The sequence below is a fragment of the Neodiprion lecontei genome, chromosome 3, assembly GCF_021901455.1.
Source record: "Neodiprion lecontei isolate iyNeoLeco1 chromosome 3, iyNeoLeco1.1, whole genome shotgun sequence".
Classification (NCBI taxonomy): Eukaryota; Metazoa; Arthropoda; class Insecta; order Hymenoptera; family Diprionidae; genus Neodiprion; species Neodiprion lecontei.
This window is the reverse complement of record NC_060262.1, coordinates 15,034,737-15,051,457: the sequence shown is the minus strand read 5'-3', so window position 1 is coordinate 15,051,457 and position 16,721 is coordinate 15,034,737. Positions and strand designations below refer to the sequence as shown.

The window sequence follows — 16,721 nt, the reverse complement described above, 5'->3', positions numbered from 1 at the left end:
GCTACAGCTGCCGCGTCGGCCGTCTGCCCGTGCGACTGTTATTTCTATTGTCTCGTTCCTACCTGCACGTACATGAACTTGGCTCGCCAATTGTCGAAAATGTGAATTCGGACTATTGCATAATTTGCCGTTAATTAGCCGTAAATTAGTCGCGCGACTGATTTTTTTGTCGCACTCAATTTTCAAAAAAAAAGCGGATGGCGTGCTAAATTCTTGAGAATCAATCAATTACTGTGTGTGGCAACTAGCCCCAAAGCACGTATTCTGCGGCAAGCAGATAGTAGAAATCGCTACGCAGTGTGCTGTGTGCACCTTCAATGAAGGTTACGACCCAATTTTAATCCAAGCAAACCGCCAGGCGTCCCTGGACAGCAAAGAGGCGAGGACAGCTCGTCGGACTGAACAATCCATTGAGCACGATCTTTTCGAAGAAGCAGAAGGGATATTGTACGGACCTGGCATCGCTGATTGACCGTAAGTAAACGATTTACCTAAAATTTCCTCACTTGAAACTTTGAACGCGTTTTTCTTGAAACAGCATTTTTCAAAACGGTGTCCAACTTGGAGGGCAGAGTTTTAAAGCTATCGAGTTGAATTTTTTACACAATATTCTTAACGTTATTGTTTATCGTGCCATGGAAGCTTTTTTTTTTTTTTTGACATCTTCCTATTTTTTTGTAAAAAAAACTGCCAAAAAAAATGCTAAAATCGATACTTTTTGTTCAAACCGGCGCCATTTTTGCAAAAAGAAAAAAAAAGAAAAAAGCCTCCATAGCACGAAAGCCAATTATATACCGATCAATAATCTTTTTGTGTTTTTTGTTTCAGATCAAAATTGTGACCCCCAACGTGGACACCACATCCAAGTGCATTTTCTGCAACAATTGTTTCATCATTTTTATAGATATTAATTAATAAATAAATCGATCTTTAAAAAATTGTTTAGTATTCTTCAATACCCAATTAATATAAAAAAAAAAACCAGACCGATTGGATTATTTTTTCTTTAAAAAAAAAAATCACGAAAAACAGCGATTTTTCGGGCTGTCACACTGGAAAGCTCCCTTAACTTTCAAAATCATTCTTATTGAAAAGGAGGAGGAAAACTGAAATTATGATTTATGTGTTTTTTCATATATATATATATATACATGAAAAAAAACATGAATCATGAATTCATTTCTATAATATATATATATATAATATGTCTATAATATATATATATATATATATGTATATATCAAATGGAAGCATAAGAAATCAATTTATTATTCATGTTTTTTTCTTATATAAATATTTTTTTTTCCACATTGATTTTTTTTTCCTTAAATTCAATTAAAAATCATAATAAACATGTATACGTGTATATATGTATATATACATATACATACATTTTTTCATCATCCGAATTATTTTTTGTTCAAAGTTGATTGAAAATTGAAATTTTTCAATCAACTTTGGAAAATGTACACATATATATATCATAATTTTCAATTCACTTGCGAAATCATTTTTATCAAAAAGGAGGACGAGAAATGAATTTATTATTCATGTTTTTTTCGTATACCCAATTTTTCTATTACATAAATTATTTTTTTACCGGAGCTGATTGAAAATTATAATATATTTGTATGTATATATATATATGTATAAATATATATATGTATATATCTATAAATAAATGTACATATATATTGTATAGGAGGACTAGAAATAAATTTATCATTCATAAGCTTTTATATATGTATTTTTTTATCATTCGAATTACTTTTTGTTCAAAGTTGATTAAAAATTCTCATATATATGTGTTTATATATGTACATATATATCTATGTATAAATGTATATATATATCGTATAGGAGGACGAGAAATAAGTTTATCATTTATAAGCTTTCGTACATATATATTTTTTTATCAATCGAATTATTTTTCGTTCAAAGTTGATTTGAAATTGTAAAATATATATATATATATATATATATATATTATAATTTTTATTTATTTTTTCATAAAGTTTGATTTTGGTTTCTATACTAGTATTATTATTTCTTTGCATGTATTTTTTCAATTAATTAAAAATATTTTTTTGCAGCATTTAATTTTAATAATTACAGAAATTTAGAATTATGAATAATATTAAAGTATAGACAAAAAAATTGTGCCAGAAGTAGCGGTTAAACGTTTTATACAAATTAATATTTTTAATTGATAAATTGTATTAATTTATTTATATTGAATTAAAAAGAATTTTATGGTGAAATAAAATTTTTTGATTATATATATATATATATATATATATATATATATATATATATATATATATATATATATATATATATATATATATATATATTATATTATTTTATGAAATCTAAAATTTAAACTAGGATTAGATACCCTATTATTTCAGATGTTAATATTATATTTTAATAATTAATAGTTATGTTCTTTAGAATTAAAAAAATTGGCTGTATTTAAAACTAATTAGGGGAATTTGTTTATTAAACGATAATCCGCGATAAATCTTACTTTAATTAATTGAGTTTATTTATTTTCGTTAACGGAATATTTTTTTAAAATTAACAATTTTCATTAAATTTTATAGAAATTTTATTTCAGATCAAGATGTGGCTTATATTAAAGTTCAAATGAATTACAATAAAAATTTTATTTTTGTATATTAAATTGAAATATTTATTCAAAATTGGACTTAATAGTAAAATTTAAAATTATATTTATTTGAATTAAGAATTAAATATGTACAAATCGACCGTTACTCTCATTATAAAATGGGATAAGTCGTAACAAAGTAAATATACTGGAAAGTGTATTTAGAATTCAAATCACTTAAAAGGATTTTTTTATTTACAATAAATTAAACAGTTGTTCAATTCAACTTAATTTGAAATTAATAAATTATATTTTTTATATATAAAATTTTTTTTATCAATAAAAACATTTTTATTAAATTTATAATTTTAGTATTGTTAAAAGAAAAAATAATTTAAATTATAGTTTAATTGTATATTGATAGAAATTTGAAATATTTTGAAAAATAAAATTTTTTAAAAAGTATATTTTATTTATTGTACCTTGTGTATCAGGGTTAATTAAAAAAAGTAATATAAATTAATATTTTTCTCGAATTGGAAAGATCTATTTAATTTTAAATTATTTTTAATGTTTAATAATTATTTTTAATTTTTAAATAGAAATGAAATGTTTTTCGTTTTTTAAGTTATCTAGTTTTTCGATAAATAAATTTAATTTAAATATCATTATTAATTATTTTAATTAATAAAAATAATTATTTTTAAGATAAAAGTTTTAAGGGATTAGCTTTAATTCTTAATTTTATAATTGATTTTAAAATATACATATAATTATATTTTAGGCTTGGAATTAGTTTTAATTTGAAAATTGTAATAATTTTATACAATATGTATATATATATATATTATTCATAAATTTTAGTTTTAATTTAATTTTTATTAAAATAATTCAATCAATAATTATTTAATTTAAATGATGATTAAATTAGTAAATATTATAATGATTCATAAATATAAATTTATATGATAGTTAATTATAAGGAATTCGGCAAAAAATTAATTCGCCTGTTTAACAAAAACATGTCTTTTTGATAAAACATAAAAAGTCTAATCTGCTCAGTGAAAATTTTAAATAGCCGCAGTATTCTAACTGTGCAAAGGTAGCATAATAATTTGTTTTTTAATTTAGGACTGGAATGAATGATTTGACGAGATTAAGACTGTCTTATGATTATTAATTATTGAATTTAATTTTTGAGTTAAAAAGCTTAAATTTTATTAGAGGACGAAAAGACCCTATAGAGTTTTATAATTAAATTCATTTCATTAATTGATTTATTTTTATGAAATAAATATAATTATTTTGTTGGGGTGATAATTAAATTTAATAAACTTTTTATTTTGTTTTACATTAATTAATGAATTTTTGATCCTATATTTTAGATTATTAGATTAAATTACCTTAGGGATAACAGCGTTATTTTTTTTAAAGGTCTTATTGACATAAAAAATTGCGACCTCGATGTTGGATTAAAATTTATTTTGTGTGTAGAAGCTTAAAAATTTAGGTCTGTTCGACCTTTAAAATTTTACATGATCTGAGTTCAAACCGGTTTAAGCTAGGTTGATTTCTATCCTTAATTTTATTAAAAATTTTTAGTACGAGAGGACCATAATTTTAAATTATTATAATTTTATTTAAAATGAATTTTATTAAATTTGTTAACTGTTTTGGCAGATTAATGTAATAAATTCAGAATTTATTTATGTGTATTTTATTATACAATTAGTAATTTATATTAATGAATTGATTATAGTTTTTTTAAGAAGATTAATTTTACTTATTATAGTATTAGTTAGAGTAGCTTTTTTAACTCTTTTAGAGCGTAAAGTTTTAGGTTTAATTCAGATTCGTAAAGGACCTAATAAAGTTAGAATTGTAGGTATTTTACAGCCATTTTCTGATGTTATTAAGTTACTTTCTAAAGAGTTTTCTGTTCCTTTAATATCAAATTTTTTTCCTTATTTTTTATCTCCTTTAATTATATTAATATTAATATTGATTTGTTGAATAACAATACCTGATGTTACTAATTTTTATTCATTTGATTTTAGTTTGGTGTTTTTTTTATGTTGTTTAGGCATTGGGGTATATCCTATTATGATTTCTGCATGATCTTCAAATTCTAAGTATTCTTTTTTGGGCATATTACGTACTGCTGCTCAAACAATTTCTTATGAAGTTAGTTTAGTTATAGTAATTTTATCAATTTTATTTTTAATTGAAGGTCAGTCAATAAATTTATTTAGTTTATACCAGGAATTTATTTGATTTATTTTTTTAACTCTTCCTTTAAATTTTGTTTGATTTATTATTTGTTTAGCTGAAACAAATCGAACACCTTTTGATTTTTCTGAAGGGGAATCAGAGTTGGTTTCTGGGTTTAATATTGAGTATAGAGGCGTAGGATTTTCATTAATTTTTTTATCTGAATATTCAAGAATTTTATTTATAAGTATATTATTTGTTTTAATGTTTTTAGGTGGTGATTTATATAGTTTTATTTTTTATTTAATAATGATTTTTATTAGATTTTTATTTATTTTAATTCGAGGAACTTTACCTCGTTTACGTTATGATAAATTAATGATATTAGCTTGAAAAAAAATTTTACCTGTTTCATTAAATTATTTAATTTTATTTCTAGGTTTAAAATTTATATTTTATTGTCTTTTATTATAAATTATATTAAAAATTTAATTATTCAAGTTTAAATCAATAAAAGATTTAAAACTTTTATATTATGTTTTCAAGACATAAACTTATTCAAGTTCATTGATTTGTTGGGTTAATTTAATTTAATAAATAGTCTCATATTTTTGTTAATATAGGATATATTAAAAAATAAGAGAAGTATACTAATGTTAAAATTTGTCCAACAATAATAAATGGATTTTCTACAGGTCTTATTCCAATTCATGTTAGTATTAATACAATTCTAATAAATATTCAAAATAGAAATTGTCTAAATGGATAAAAATTTAATCCTTTACAATTTATTATTTTATGAAAAGGTATAATTAATAATACTAAAATAGACATTAAAAGAAGAATTACTCCTCCTAATTTATTAGGGATAGATCGTAGGATTGCATATGCAAATAAAAAATATCACTCAGGTTTATTATGAGGAGGAGTAATTATAGGATTAGCAGGGGTAAAATTGTCTGGGTCTCCTAATATATTAAGATTTATTAAAATAATATAAATTAAAATAAAGTATATTAAAATAAATCCTACAATGTCTTTTAATAAAAAGTATGGTTGAAATGGTATTTTGTCAGTATCACTATTAGTTCCTAAAGGATTTCTTGATCCTGTATGATGGAGAAATATTAAATGAATAATTGTTATTATAATAATAATAAAAGGAATAATAAAATGAAGAGTAAAAAATCGTGTCAGTGCAGCATTATTAATAGAAAATCCTCCTCATAATCATTGTACTAAGAATTCTCCTAAATACGGGATTGCTGAAAGAAGGTTTGTGATTACAGTGGCTCAAGGTAAGACGTACCCTAAAAATGCAGCTGCTATAGTTAATAATAACATTATTGTTCCTGTCATTCAAGTTGGTTTAAAGTTGAATGATCCAAAAAATATTCCTCGTCCGATATGTAAATATACATATACAGATGAAAAATATAGAAGCACCATTCGCATGTAAATTTTTGATTATTCAACCGTTATTAATATCTCAGTAAATATGGATAATTCTATCAAATGCTATTTGAATATTAGGTGTATAATGTATAGCTAAAAAAATACCTGTAATTAGTTGGGTTACTAAACATAATCCTAACAATGAACCAAAATTTCATATTGAAGTAATATTCGATGGCGTTGGTAAATCTACTGAAGATCCAATTACAATTTTTAATAAACTATTTTTTAAACGTAAAGGTAACATTAGAAAGTTTTTCGTAAAGATCCTAAATTGATATTAGAAATTTTTACAACAATAATTAGTGTAATAAATAAATAATTTATTATTATGAATGAAATAATAAAATTTGGTTTATTAAATAATTTGTTTAATGATATTTTAGTTAACATATTTTTATTTAGTTCAATATAAGATAATTTTATTGTATCTTCAAATATAAAATTTATTTTATTATAATTAATTATTAATATGAATATTAAAATAATTATGATAATATTTATTATTATTCATTTGTTGAAAACAAATTTTACGTTTGAGATTAATCTTGATACATAAATAAAAATAATTAATAATCTTCCTAAAAAAATTAAAAAAATTATATATGAGTATCAAAATCTTATATTTAATATTCCTGATGTTACAGAAATTGAAGATGTTTGGATTAGTAAAATTAATCCTATTGCAAATGGGGTTTTTGTAAAATATATTATTATAGTATTAATTAATGTAAATAGTATGAAAATTTTTATAATTAATTAATTTAAATAAATTTACATTGATTAGTTTTAAAAAAAAAAATTTTTCTTAGATTTACAAAATCAATATTTTTAATAAACTATTAAAACTTATATTTAATATTAAAATTTCAAAAAATAGTGTATTAAAATATTAATTTTGAAGATTAATGATAGGAAATTTTTTCTTTTTTTTGAATATATATATATATATATAATTAATTTATTATTCTAATAGATTTTTATTATTTAGTTTATTTTATATTTTTAATTAGATTTTTAAGTTTAAGATTAAATTGGTTTTATTTATTAATGGTTTTATTAAGAATTAAATTTATTATTTTAATATTATATTTAATATTAATTTTATTTTGAAATATATATATATTAGAGATGTATTTTATTATAATTTTTTTAATTTTTAGAGTTTGTGAAGGGGTTTTGGGTTTATCTATTTTGATTTATATAATTCGTTCACATGGTAATGATTATTTTCAAGTTTTAAATATTTTTTAATGTTAAAGTTTTATTTTTATTTATTATTTTTAATTATACTTTCTAAGAATAATTTTTGATTTTTTCAGTTTAATTTATTTTTTTTAAGGTTTGTTTTTATATTTTCTGGAAATTATAGATTTGAATTTAAGAGTATAAATATTTTTTTGGGGTGTGATAATTTATCTTTTGGGTTAGTTTTATTAACTTTATGAAGTGGAGCATTAATAATTATATCAAGGTATTTTATTTATGAATTAAAAATTTATTTGAATCATCTTATTTTATTGATATTTTTTTTAATTTTATTGATATTTTTTTTAATTTTATTTTTATTTTTGACATTTACTGTAAATAATTTATTTTTATTTGATCTTTTTTTTTGAATGTAGTTTAATTCCTACTTTTTGTTTAATTTTAGGATGAGGTAATCAATTGCATCGGGTTCAAGCAGGTATTCATTTATTATTTTACACTTTATTTGCTTCTTTACCTTTATTATTAAGAATTATTTATTTATTTTTTGAATTTAAAAATTTAAATTATATTTTTTCTTTAGAAAATTTATTTCAAGTTTATTCTTTTTATTTATTTGTATTATTAATTTTTGCTTTTTTAGTAAAGTTACCTATTTTTTTCATGCATTTATGGTTGCCAAAAGCTCATGTAGAAGCTCCTGTTTGTGGTTCAATGATTTTAGCTGCTATTATATTAAAGTTAGGGGGGTATGGTTTATTACGAGTTTATATATATTAAATTAATATGGGGATTTTTTTAAATGTTTATTTGATTGTTTTGAGAATAATAGGAGGAATTTATATTAGTTTAATTAGAATATTTCAAGTTGATTTAAAATCTTTAATTGCTTATTCTTCAATTGCTCATATAATAATAATATTATCTGGTTTATTAACTTTAATAAGATGGGGAATTTATGGTTTTTATTTATTAATAATTTCTCATGGTTTATGTTCTTCAGATTAATTTTGTTTAGTAAATATTATTTATGAGCGTTTAAGAAGCCGAAGATTATTTATTAATAAAGGTCTAATAAATTATATGCCTAGAATATGTTTATGATGATGTTTATTATGTTCTTCAAATATAGCTGCTCCTCCTTCTTTGAATTTGATAGGTGAAATTATATTAATCAATAGATTAATTATGTGAAGTAAAATAATTTTTTTATTAATCATTTTTTTATCTTTTTTTAGAGCTTGCTATACATTATATTTATATTCTTTTACTCAACATGGTGAAATAAATTATTTTTTTTATTCATTTTCTCAAGGTAATGTTCGTGAGTATATTTTATTGATATTACATTGAATTCCTTTAAATTTAATTATTTTAAGTAGAGAATCTTTTATTGTTTGAATATAAATTAATTTAAATAATTTATATAAAATATTGATTTGTGGTGTCAAAGAAAATTAAATTTAGGTTTTAAATTATTTTTATATTAAATATTTGTTTATTTAGCTTTATTTTAATTTTTTTTATTAGATTAGTTTTATTTATGTTAAGTATTTATTTTTTATTATATGATTTAGTTTATTTTGTTGAGTATAATTTGATTGAAATTAATTCTTCCTGCGTAGTAATAACATTTTTGTTTGACTGGATATCATTAATTTTTATAAGAACAGTTTTATTTATTTCTTCTTTGGTAATTTTATATAGAAATTCTTATATAATAAATGATTTAAATTTGAATCTATTTATTATATTAGTAATTTTATTTGTTGTATCAATGATATTAATAATTGTTAGTCCAAATTTAATTAGTATTTTATTAGGCTGGGATGGGTTAGGTTTGATTTCTTATTGTTCAGTAATTTATTATCAAAATGTTAAGTCTTTCAATGCTGGTATATTAACTGTTATTTCTAATCGTATTAGCGATGTTTTTTTATTATTATCAATTTCTTCAATAATAAATTTTGGGGGTTGAAATTTTTATTTTTATACAGATGTTTTAAAATATAATTCTTTTATAATAGTAATTACTTTAATAATTTTGATTGCTTCATTTACTAAAAGTGCTCAAATTCCTTTTTCTTCTTGACTTCCTGCGGCAATAGCAGCTCCTACCCCTGTATCGTCATTAGCTCATTCTTCTACTTGAGTAACGGCAGGAGTTTATTTATTAATTCGATTTGAAAATTTATATAATAAAGAGAATTTGATTATTATATTTTCATTATTATCTAGATTAACTATATTTATGTCTGGATTAAATGCAAATTTTCAATTTGATTTAAAAAAAATTATTGCTTTATCAACTTTAAGTCAATTAGGCTTAATAATAAGAATTTTATTTTTAGGATTTAAGTTTTTGGCTTTTTTTCATCTTTTAATACATGCATTTTTTAAAGCATTATTGTTTATATGTTCAGGAGTTTTTATTAATGGATTAAATAATTTTCAGGATATTCGTTCATTAGATTCAATATTTAATCAAATACCATTTACTTCTATCTGTTTTCATTTTTCTAATTTATCTTTATGTGGATTTCCTTTTTTAGCTCAATTTTATTCTAAGGATATAATTTGAGAAATAGTTTTAATATTAAATTATAATATATTTATTATATTTATTTTTTTTATTTCAACTTTTTTGACTGTTTCTTATACTTTTCGTTTGATTTATTTTTCTATATTAGGTTGGTATAATATAATTAGATTAAATTATTTAAATGATTATGATATTTATATAAATAATTCAATATATTTTATGATATTGATAGTAATTTTAGGAGGTTCTATGTTTAGTTGATTAATTTTTCCGTATAGATATGTCATTATTTTGCCTTTTTATATAAAAATTTTACCAATTTTAATTATTTTTTTAGGTATATTATTTGGATTTTTTGTTTATTATTTAAATGTTAAAATGTTCAAGTTGGAGTTTTATTTTTTGAAGATATTTTTTAGAACAATATGGTTTTTACCTGTTATTTCTACTTATGGTTTAATTAAAAATATTATATTTATAAATAAAGAATTGACATTAAATTTTAATCAAAATTGATTAGAATTTTATAAAAGAAGAATAATTATGATTTTTATAAAAAATTTTTATATGTTTATAGATGAATTAATTTTTTATTTTAATAATGTTTCAAATTTATTTTTATTATTTGCTTTTTTATTTTTTTATTATTTATTTATATTATAAATGTTTAAATAGCTTAAAATTAAAAGTATATAATTGAAGATAATATCATGATTTATTTAAATCTTTAAACATTTAATTTATAAAATTAAATAATTTATTTTTACAATGAAAATGTAATGTTTTTATAAACTATATAAATTAGAAATATAAATGAATTTTAATCATTTAATAAAAAGTTAGAAGCTTTTTTATTGTATATTTCTATTTAATTGGAATTTATATTCATTTTTATTATTAACAATAATAAGCCTCTTTTTGGCTTCAATTGATTTTAATATAAATTATTTAAGATAAATTAATTGATATTAATAATTTTTGAATGCAGATCAAATGTTATATTTAACTATTATCCTATAAAGTAGAGTTATTAATAAATAACTATAATTTCAGGCCGAAACTGAATATAAAATTTATTTCAACTTTGTAGTTTTAAATTCAGTTTAGTGCCCCAAATTTTCATTCACAATATAATCCTAACAATAAAATTAAGATAAAGTATGATACTATAAATAGTCAAATTTTTATATTTGAAATTGTTAAGGTTATAATTATTGGTAATATTAATGTTATATCTACATCAAAAATTAAAAAAATAACTGCAATTAAAAAAAAACGAATAGAAAATGATATATGAGGGTATCCTTTTGGGTCAAATCCACATTCAAAGGGTGAATTTTTTTCTAATTCATAAAATGTTTTTTTTGATAAGATTATTGAAATAGTTAATATATTAATAGTAATTATTATAATTATTATTAAGGTATTAAATATTAATTCAATTATTTATACTAAATTTTATTAGACTTATTGATTGGAAATCAATTATACTTAAGTTATATTATATAAATTATATTAGTAGGTTCTTCATCAGTAAATAGAAATATAAAGGAAAAGTCAAATTACATCTACGAAATGTCAGTATCATGCTGCTGCTTCAAATCCAAAGTGATGAAAATTAGAATAATGATTTAAATATACTCGAAATAAGTTAATTATAATAAATGTTGTACCAATTAAGACATGAATTCCGTGAAATCCTGTAGCAATAAAGAAAGTTGATCCGTAAACTGAATCTGCTATTGTGAATGGTGCTTCTAAATATTCGTATCATTGTAAGATTGAGAAAGTAATACCTAGAATGATTGTTAATAATATTCTTTTAAGTGTTTCCCTTTTTATATTATTTATTAATCTATGGTGGGCTCATGTAATTGTTGCTCCTGAAGAAACTAAAATAATTGTATTTAATAAAAGAATATCATAAGGGTTAAATGGTGTAATATTTTTAGGGGGTCATATTCCCCCAATTTCAATTGAAGGTGATAGGGATCTATGAAAAAAAGCTCAAAAAAAAGATAAAAGGAAAAAAATTTCTGAAATAATGAATAAAATTATTCCTAATTTTATTCCTATTATGACATTTGATGTATGTAATCCTTGATAAGTTCTTTCTCGAATGATATCTCGTCATCATTGAATTATAATTAAAATAGTGATTAGAATCCCTAATATTAACATATTTTTTACTTTGAAATTGAATCATTTAATAGAACCTAAAAGTAGAATTATTACAGCCAATGATCCTAATAAAGGTCAAGGTCTGTAATTAACTAAATGAAATGGATGTTGAGGAAAGGATATATTTTTATTTGACATTAGTTTACTTCTCTAGAGTATAGGGTGATTAACACTATAAAAACATAAGCCTGAATAATTGAAACAGCGAATTCTCAAATTAATAAAGAAATTTGTCTAACTACTAAAAAAGATGATGATAATATATTAATTTTTGTTTCGATTCTTCTTAATAAGGTTATTAATAAGTGGCCTGTTACGTGCCAGCCGGTATCCACGGCGGCGCCCTCTCTGCGCTCTACCTGACCAGCGTGCAGTTACCATAAGAGAGCCCTACGTGCTCTTACCGATAGTCGTAGATTAATACCAACGCACTTAGTTACCATCACAACGTCCAAATTCTTATATCAACAGTCCTCACACGCTAGATTAACCGTTATTTCATCAGTCAAATTCATAACATACATGTTATATATATATTTTTTCCCATTCAACCGTAATAACCCAAAATAATAAACCTGCAACAGTTAAGATAACCAAAAAGACAAAACATCGGAAACGAGGGAAGATAAATCACGGATAGCTCACAGAGAAAGAAACCCCAATTCCCAGAATTCAGGATAGCGCCCTTATTTTAACAAAAACAAGACCAGTCAGCGCTTCGCCGCTTGCTTTTCTTAACCAACCACCTCGCGCCAATCCACCACCGAGATCCCACGCACGAACCAGAAACCTTACCCCCAATTTTTTCATCATCCTCAACCAATCATCCGAGACCCGCGAGAAACCGCGACTCCTTTTGAACTCCTCCTATTTTCCCTCTAAGTCAACCTTCCCAAAAACAGAATAAGTAGAAGAACTTCAGACATCATAGAGTACAGATCAGACCTCTACCGAAATCCTAGAATAAAATCATTATAAGTCATTCAGAACCTTCGAGACTTGTTAACAGTTTGTCACTACGATAGTGATTAACACCAATCTGTAACACGATTGTAAACCTACCATCGAGAACTAGAAGGAGACCGTTAATAAATGTGTAATTAACCCAAGTGTTGTCATAAATAATTATTTCAATCACTCATAGTGATGGTTGGCACGAGCCCTACCTAACAAACTCTCAGAATTGTAGGCGAGTTGAACGAGAAGATCTGAGGAGCTGATCAGCGGATTCCCGAGATTTACATACACCAACTACGTAAGTCAGGAGAACAATTTAAATCACGCGGCGAATCAGAGTCGACTCGAAACGTTCCTATCGGAACGTAACAGGCCTGCAATAATATTTGCTGCTAATCGTACCGCAAGTGTTAAAGGGCGAATTAAATTTCTGATTGATTCAATTAATACTATAAAAGGTATTAATGCATTCGGTGTATTTTGAGGTACAAGATGGGTAAATATATGATTTATATTTTTTAATCACCCAAATAGTATAAGTCTTAATCATAAAGATAATGATAATGTAATTCTATTTGATAAATGTCTCGTTCTAGTAAAAATATAAGGAAAAAGACCTATAAAATTATTAAATAAAATAAATAAAAATAAAGATGAGAAAATTAACGTTCTGTTAATTTTAAAATTACCTAATAAAATTTTTACTTCTGAATGAATTATATATATATATTTTCATCATAAAATATTTTTTCGTGATATACTTAATCAAAAAGTTGTTGATGGAAATAGAAAGGTTCCAATTAATGTTCTTGATCAATTTAAGTTCAGGTTAGGAAAATATGTTGAAGTTGGGTCGAAAATTGAAAATAAATTTATTATCATTTTCAAAAGTTAAATATTTTCTTCTTGAAAAATTTATCGAATTTTTTTTTTTTTTAATTTTTTTTTCTAAAGTATGCTATAATAATAATTGTAATAAAAAGAATAGTAAAAATTGTATATAAAAATAATCAATTTATAGGGTATATCTGTGGAATAAAAGAATGTTAGATCCTCTAATATTTATAGTTTGACTAACTATTATTTTAATAAATTAATTCTTTTCATTAAGAATATTTGCTAATATATTATAAAATGATTTAAGAGATCATTGCTTGCTTTTCAGCCACTTAATGAATTAAAATGAATTAATTCATTTTAAAAAATAAGTTATTGGAATTCTTTCTATAACAATTGGTATAAATCTATGATTGGCTCCACAAATTTCTGAACATTGTCCAATTATCAACCCTGGTCGTTTGATTAATAATCTAATTTGATTCAATCGTCCTGGAATTGCATCAATTTTTTTCCCTAGACTAGGAATTGTTCAAGAGTGAATTACATCATTTGATCTGACAATTATACGAATTTGTGTATTTAAGGGAATAATTGTGTTATTATCTATATCTAATAAACGGAAAGAATTTTTATTAATTGATTTATTCTTATAAGAGTCAAATTCGATATTTTTGAAGTCTGAGTATTCGTTTCTTCAATATCATTGATGTCCAATTGTTTTGATTGTAATTAGGGGTTTATTAATTTCATCTGCTAAGTATAGTAGATGAATTGATGGTATAGCAATAAAGATTAGTAATATTGAAGGGGTTATTGTTCAAATAATTTCAATGTTTTGTTTACTTAAAAGGTTTTTATTAGTAAATTTATTTAATATTATGGTTAATATTAAATATAAAATTGATATTGTAATTAAGATTAAAAAAATTATAGTATAATCATGAAAAAAGATTAATTGTTCTATAATAGGAGAATTAGCGTTTTGAAAATTTATTCTTGATCAGGTTATCATTTTCTAAAAAAAAGTTTAAAACTTTATTTATGGGGTTTAAATCCAATGCATTTTTCTGCCATAATAGAATTTCCTTGTTATTCTTGGAACTTCTTCATATCTATGATCTGAAGGTGGAATTTTTTGTTTTCATTCAATAGATGAATTTGTAATTTCTATAAATGTAATTTGTCGTTGAGTTGACATTCTTTCTCAAATAATAAAAATTAGGTAAAGTACTCTAATAAATGAAATAATTGACCCAATTGTTGAGATAATATTTCATATTGTAAATGCATCAGGGTAATCAGAGTATCGACGTGGTATACCATTTAAACCTAAAAAATGTTGAGGAAAGAAAGTTATATTTACTCCTAAAAATATAATAGTAAATTGAATTTTTAATCATTTTATATTTAATGTTATTCCAGTAAATAATGGGTATCAGTAAATGAATCCTGCTATAATTCCAAATACTGCTCCTATAGATAAAACATAATGAAAATGTGCTACAACATAATATGTGTCATGTAGAATAATATCAATAGAAGAGTTAGAAAGTATAATTCCTGTTAATCCTCCTATTGTAAAGAGAAAGATGAATGCCAATGTTCATAGTATTGATGATCTAAAATTTATTTTAGATCCATATAGAGTTGCTAATCATCTAAAAATTTTAATACCAGTAGGGATTGCAATAATTATTGTAGCGGCGGTAAAGTAAGCTCGTGTATTAACATCTATACCTACAGTGAATATATGACGGGCTCATACTACAAATCCTAATAGTCCAATTGTTATTATTGCATAGATTATTCCAAGAGCTCCGAATGTTTTTTTTTCCTAATTTTTGTGAAATAATGTGTGAAATTATTCCAAAGGCTGGTAAAATTAGAATACAAACTTCTGGGTGTCCAAAAAATCAAAATAACTGTTGGTACAAGATTGGGTCTCCCCCTCCTGAAGTATCAAAAAAAGTTGTATTTATATTTCGATCTGTTAGTAATATTGTAATTGCTCCTGCTAGAGCTGGAAGAGATAATAAAAGAAGAATAGCTGTTAATTTTACTGCTCAGACGAATGAAGGTATTTGTTCAAATCTTATTCCTTTTGGTCGTATATCAATTATTATAGAAATAAAATTAATTGCTCCAAAAATTGATGAAATTCCTGCTATATGTAAAGAAAAAATTGTACAATCAACAGATGGTCCTGAGTGTCCAAGATTTCTTGACACTGGGGGGTAAATTGTTCAACCTGTACCTGTTCCTGAATCTACTAATCTTCTTGAAATTAGTAAGATTAATGATGGTGGAAGTAATCAAAATCTTATATTATTTATTCGGGGGAAAGCTATATCTGGGGCTCCTAGTATTAGAGGAATTAGTCAATTTCCAAATCCTCCAATTATAATGGGTATAACTATAAAAAAAATTATTAAGAATGCATGAGATGTTACGATTATGTTATAAATTTGATCATCACCAATAAATGATGAAGGTGTTCCTAGTTCTATACGAATAATTATTCTGGAAGATAATCCTAATATTCTTGATCAGATTCCAAATATGAAGTATAATGTGCCAATGTTTTTATGGTTAGTTGAAAATAATCATCTATTCAATATTTGATAGAATGGCTGAATTTAGGCGATGAATTGTGAATTTATTTATGAAATTGAAATTTCTTTTATTGAAATTTTTTATAAATTATAATTTATATAG

The 16,721-nt window shown here is 22.8% G+C and overlaps 1 protein-coding gene and 1 pseudogene across 1 annotated transcript; both read right to left on the bottom strand.

Annotated features, from left to right (window-relative positions):
* Positions 1-5,419: 5,419 nt before the first annotated feature.
* Positions 5,420-6,699, bottom strand: LOC124293274 (annotated as a pseudogene).
* A 7,975-nt stretch (positions 6,700-14,674) lies between these two features.
* Positions 14,675-16,369, bottom strand: LOC124293275 (cytochrome c oxidase subunit 1-like; the record flags this gene model as incomplete). The annotated part of the gene is given in 2 exon segments (XM_046733527.1): positions 14,675-15,832; positions 15,834-16,369. Coding segments are annotated over 2 exon segments (1,314 nt in total), but the record flags the coding sequence as incomplete, so codon positions are not given.
* Between the last annotated feature and the right edge of the window lie 352 nt (positions 16,370-16,721).